The sequence below is a fragment of the Nyctereutes procyonoides genome, unplaced genomic scaffold (assembly GCF_905146905.1).
Source record: "Nyctereutes procyonoides isolate TBG_1078 unplaced genomic scaffold, NYPRO_anot_genome, whole genome shotgun sequence".
NCBI classification, from domain to species: Eukaryota; Metazoa; Chordata; class Mammalia; order Carnivora; family Canidae; genus Nyctereutes; species Nyctereutes procyonoides.
In genome coordinates, this window is record NW_026575125.1 from 21700155 (window position 1) to 21705823 (window position 5669).

Sequence of the window (5669 nt, forward strand, 5' to 3'; positions counted from 1 at the left end):
GCAGGCGCCAAACCGCTGCGCCACCCAGGGATCCCTAAAATAGCATTTTTATTAGGGAATCCTTGGGTGGCTCAGCGGTTTAGCGCCTGCATTTGGCCCAGGGCCGCTCCTGGGGACCCAGGATGGAGTTCCACGTCAGGCTCCCTGCATAGAGCCTGCTTCTCCCTCTGCCTGTGTCTCTGCCTCTCTCTCTCTCTCTCTCTCTCTCTCTCTCTGTCATAAATAAATAAATAAATCTTTTTTAAAAAAGTATTTTAATTATGTTTTCTTGACTATAGTTTGCAAATTCTAAGAGAAGGCTAGATTTTGGTGGGGACAAAACAAATGAAAATTGAGGTGATTTGAACGGAAGAAGAACTGGGAAGAAAAAGAGTGGGGTTTTGACAACATGCAAGGAGTTCTGAGCGGCATCCAGGGAAAGAAAAGCCACACCCCCAAATGAAATAATAGATACTCTAATAGGGAAAAGATACTTAATTTTACTTGCTAAAGTGAATTTTTGGCTGATTTAATATTCTTTTGTATTGCATTTTGAAGGACAGACCCTGGATTTAAAAAACATTCCTCCATAGGAGGATATTATTTAGGTAAAAATCATCATCACTGCCTTTCATTAAATGCCCAGTATTAGCCAGTCATCTTGACAGATGCTTTATATACAGTGCCTACATTCTCAAAGTCTTAAAATATAGTTTATCAAACTCAGTTGGCATATAAAAAACTTCAGTCTCCTATTCACAAGGTGGTAAATGTCCGAGCTAGACCAAAGCCCTGGTGTGAATTTATCCAGGGCATACACTGGCCTACCACTCCCACCCTGAAGTCGACCTTGTGAACGTGTATTCACTTTGTCACTACTCCAAAATATATCTCAGCCAATTAGGTAAAAAAAAAAAGGAATATATGACCGGAGCAATAAAAATATCAAAATAAATGAGAGTTATGAATAATGACAGGAAGATATAATATCTGCTAACAATACGTAGTGTTGTTTAACTTCAAAAGATAGCAGCCTAAAAGAAAAAGAAAAAGAAAAAAAAAAGATGTCAGTCTCATGAAATTATGTGGATCGGTCTTTTCCCATGGTAAGTATTTTAGAACAGAAGTTACCGAAGATGCCAAGTCTGGGTAGTAAAGAGAAGGGATATATGGGTGGGGTTTTTTTTTACGGATATTCCATTGGCCAAGCTGAGTGTCTTTTTTGTTCTTTACCTTCCCCGTGTCATATCACTCCTGGGACACAGACTCATCTGTACGATTTGCACTAGAGAGACGACTCAAGGGCTTGGCGGGCTGTGGCCCTGCTCTGGAAGCCTTTCGTTAGAGACAGGAGCCCAGATGGGAACTATGAATGGAGGCTGAGCACAGCAACATAGTCACCTGGGCAGTGGGCAGTCATGCAGCGACCCCCCCCCCACTCTTCCGTCTATGCTGTCGGAGTGACATCTCCACAAGAAAGTTCTCAAGGATGGGAGGGAGGGCATCGCAAGGGGGGGGGGGTTGGAAGAGCCCAAGGTCATAGATGAGGGCCAAGTGACAGTCCTGTATGAAACTGAGGGTGTTCTCCACCCCAGAACAGAGGGGGCACCAGAGATCCCACCCCTGCTGCCAGCCTTGAGAGGCCCTGTCGTTGGTGACAGGAAGAAGAGTCCTCACTTCCTCTTGGGGCGCCTGAGGAGGTGCGTGACTTTGCTTCGGCAGCCGCCTTGGGCCAAGCGAGTGAGGAATCTTTCAGACCCGAGCACAAGTCAAGGTGAGGAACCTGACTAAAAAATGCCAGAACGCCCTCGCCCCCCAAAAGTGCCACCCCCACCTCATGCCACCCCATCCCTCATGTCCCCATTCCCCGCCCCCATTCCTCCGAGCCGAACCTCCCATTTTGATATGTTCCGCCATTCTCTACCCCCCCATTCCCTGCCCCCACTCCTCTGAGCCGAACCTCCCATTTTGGTATGTTCCACTGTTACCTACCCCCCCCAGCCCCACGCCCCACTCCTCTGAGCCGAACCCCCCATTTTGATATGTTCCTCCATTCCCTACCCCCCAGCCCCCTCTCCCACCCCCACGCCCCAGCCCTAAACCCCCTCTCCACTCCCTACCCCCGAGCCCCCACTCCCCCTCTTTGAACCTCCCACTCCCTACCCCCCAGCCTCTACCACCCTCTCCCGCTCTCCTTTCCCCACCCCCACCCCGCTTCCTCCCTACCCCCCCGCCCCACCCCCTCCTCTCCACTCCCTAACCCCCCAGCCTCCACCGCCTCCCGTGCCCCCCACTCACTACCCCTCAGCCTCCACCCACCAGTCCTCCCGCCCCACAGCAGAGCAGTCAGGCTGAAGTAGATTTCTGCCTGGAGGGTCACAAGAAGGTGCGGGCTTTGGTGGGAGCTGCCAGTTCACCAGCCGGAATGGGGAAGTTGCGGAGTAGGGGGTTCCATTCTGACTAGAGGCTCCCGGGGGAACCAAGCATGGCGGTCAGGTGGGCGTGAGGCTTCCTTCAATATTTGAAGGATCAGGAAGCTGAAAGCCTTGATGTCGGGAAGGGTATTATATCTTGAAGGAAATCAAGGCTGCAGAACTCCGAGTTGAGATCTGAGGGGATCAACAATTCTATAACATCGAGGTGGCATAGAACTTCCAGCAGCCAACAATCCTGGGGAGCTCTGGGGCAGGGGCACAGGCTTCTTCCCCACTACAGACACATAAGGTCAAGCCTTTCTTATCTTCAAAACAGAACCAAATCCAGCCTTCCTGGCCAGTGCATCTTCCCCAGACTTATCTCTTTCCCTCCTAGTTGAGCTTCTTACTGGATTTATATGCACTCTTATAGCTTCTCTACTGCCCCCCCACCATTATCTCCTCAATCTCCAGTGATGTGGTATCTGCTGCCTGCCAGCCCTTCTTGAGACCACCAGTCAAGGTCATCAAAGGGCCCCTAGCTAGCAAACTGAACCAGCCCCTTCTGTGTCCAGTTCAGCAAGGAGAATGAAGCATCCACCCTACCCCTTGGTTTCTGGGACACCACCCCATATGCGTGCACACATAACCTTCCTTTTTTTATCTGCTCCTTGCTTTTCAATGAGCAGGGGACAAGGGAACGATGGAGGGGACCACTGAACATAAAAAGATAACAAACAAATCAGATCCCCACATTTGCATTCAGCACTTGCAGGTTCAGGGCAGGGTGGTCAGGCTAAGCCTTACTCTCATTTATTTATATTAAATCTCAAAGACAAGAGATCTTTAGTGTGATGGTACAGCCACCAGTGAGCAGGAGGGAGGTGTACCAGGCACTAGCTAGAGACCGAGGGAGCACCCTGAATGAGAACTAAGGGCCAAAACAGCTCATGAAGGAGAGAGCTCCACGTAGATCTCAGGTGGATGCCCCTGACAGGGACAGGGAGTAAGGAACTACTACTTTACTTATTTCTCTGGGGTCTCTGGCTTTGGTTTGAGGTATCAACTTCACAGTAGTAGAATAGAGGAGGCCCAGGACCTGTCGAGGGTTGAGAAGATGATCCTGAAGTTAAACAGAGAAGACTCTTCCACGAGCCCAGAACAGAAGTTCCCCACTGGCAGCCTCTGATGTCACTCGAGTATACCCCAGGCGGGGCTGGCAGACAGCAGTGTAAGGTCCCCTTCCTCTATAGGGTTCTCAGGGGGACAGGCTGATTAGAACAGGAACCTTGTGGGTCCGCGGAGCAGTGCCCTCGAGTAAACCCGCAGAAGCAGCTTCAGTTAAAGCCAAGGTAGAAACTCCCTACCGAAGGTGCTTACATCATCTCATTCTCTTTCCTCCAAGTGCTCACATCTCCTGAGCTCCTGTTCATACACCTGCCTGCTGCTTGTCACCATAGTGCATCATGCCTCGGAGTCAGAAGAGTAAGCTCCAGGCTTCTGAGAAACGCCGCCAGGCTCAAGCTGAGGCTCAGGCTGGTGAGAATGCTCAGGCCATAGCAGTAGTAGAAAAGGAGTCCACTGCCTCCTTTCCTCCTCAGTACGAAGATACTGCCCAGATTCAGCCTCCTGTTCGGGCAAGTAGCACTTCCCAGTGGTATCGAAGAGCACAAGCCACCACCTTTACTTCTTTAGGTGCTTCTTGGGCTAGATCTGATGCAGAGTACAACAACCAAGATTATGATAGAGCCTATGAGGCCGCCTACTACACTGAGAATGTAGGTGAAGATTCTTTGACCAGGAAGCCTGGCCTGCTGGAGCAGTTCCTTCTGTACAAGTATAAAATGAAGCAGCTCATTTTGAAGGAAGACATGCTGAAGATTATCGGCCATCATTATGAAGACCAATTTCCTGAGATCCTCAGGAAAGCCTCTGAGCGCATTGAGATTGTCTTCGCAGTCGACCTGAAGGAAATGGACTCAACCAGACAGTCGTATGACCTCATCAGCAAACTCAAACTCCCCAACAACGGGAGGGTGCGTGCCGGCAGGGGGTTACCCAAGACCGGTCTGCTGATGAATATCCTGGGAATGATCTTCATGAAGGGCAACTGCGCAGCTGAGGAAGACATCTGGAAGTTCCTGGGTATGATGCGAGTATATGCCGGGAGGAAGCACTTCATCTACGGAGAGCCCAGGAAGCTCATCACCAAAGACTTGGTGAGGCTGCAGTACCTAGAATACCGCCAGGTGTCTAACAGTGATCCTCCACGCTATGAGTTCCTGTGGGGTCCGAAAGCTCAAGCTGAAACCAGCAAGATGCAAGTCCTGGAATTTCTGGCAAAAGTCAACGATACCCTCCCCAGTGCTTTCCCATCTTATTATGAAGAAGCTCTGCGAGATGAGGAGGAGAGAACCCAAGCCAGAGCTAGCGCTATTGCCAAAGTCATTGCAACTTCCAGGGCTATGCCCCGGAATATCTTTCCACCCTTAGTGAAACCTGAGTTTTGTTATTATCTAGATAAGAAAATATAACATCACAATAGGAATTATATTATTAGCAATATGAAAGCATCTCATGATAAAATAGTAAGGATAATGGAATGGAAAAAAAATTAAACATGATTAATTCAGTTTTATTTGTTCATTTAGTCTTTAGTTTTACAAAATTAAAGGATTTATTCTTCGATTTTGTTAATCTGTTCAAGAAAGAAATTAAATCTCAAGAAACTGTAGTTTGTGTTTACTGGTTGTTTGTCACAGTGAATATCTGCTCATGGGTAGGCTCAGTGTTAGTACTTCAGATGCAAATATAAAGGAAATCCAGCCTTTACTCAGAATTTGAGAGCCTGTGAGCTCCACTCAGACAAGTGAGCATTGAAATAACCTCTGTGGCCCACAGGTCGAGTCAAAGGAATGAGTGAGGAGGAGGGTCATCTTTTTGAGATAATTATGTGGAAATTTCCTGAGCCATGCAGTTTGGGACTTTAGGAACCTGCCAGGCCTCAGTGGGATGTAATTCTCATTTACAGTGTGTGGTGGGCTAGCTGAGATTGTGGAATTGGTGGGTAGAGGCCAGAACCCCTCAACGGTATACTTGAGAACTGTGAGACATCACCCTTTGTTAGTCTGTCTGGCCGCTATAACAACATACCATGGACCCGATGACGTAAACAACAGACATTTTCACAGTTAGGAGGCTGGGAAGTTTACAAACAAGGTGCCAGCAGACTCGATTTCTTGTGACAGGCCTCTTCCTACCTTACAGATGGCCACC

At 48.7% G+C, this 5669-nt stretch overlaps 1 protein-coding gene across 1 annotated transcript; it reads left to right on the forward strand.

Moving 5' to 3' along the window:
* Nucleotides 1–3859: 3859 nt before the first annotated feature.
* On the forward strand, nt 3860–4927 carry LOC129517843 (melanoma-associated antigen B5-like). The gene has a single exon (XM_055337991.1). It carries the CDS (start codon nt 3860–3862, stop codon nt 4925–4927), a length of 1068 nt encoding a protein of 355 aa, XP_055193966.1.
* Nucleotides 4928–5669: the final 742 nt, after the last annotated feature.

What these genes read in the sequence shown, in the direction of transcription:
- LOC129517843 (XM_055337991.1), top strand. Translation starts at nt 3,860, where the DNA reads ATGCCTCGGAGTCAGAAGAGTAAGCTCCAGGCTTCTGAGAAACGCCGC.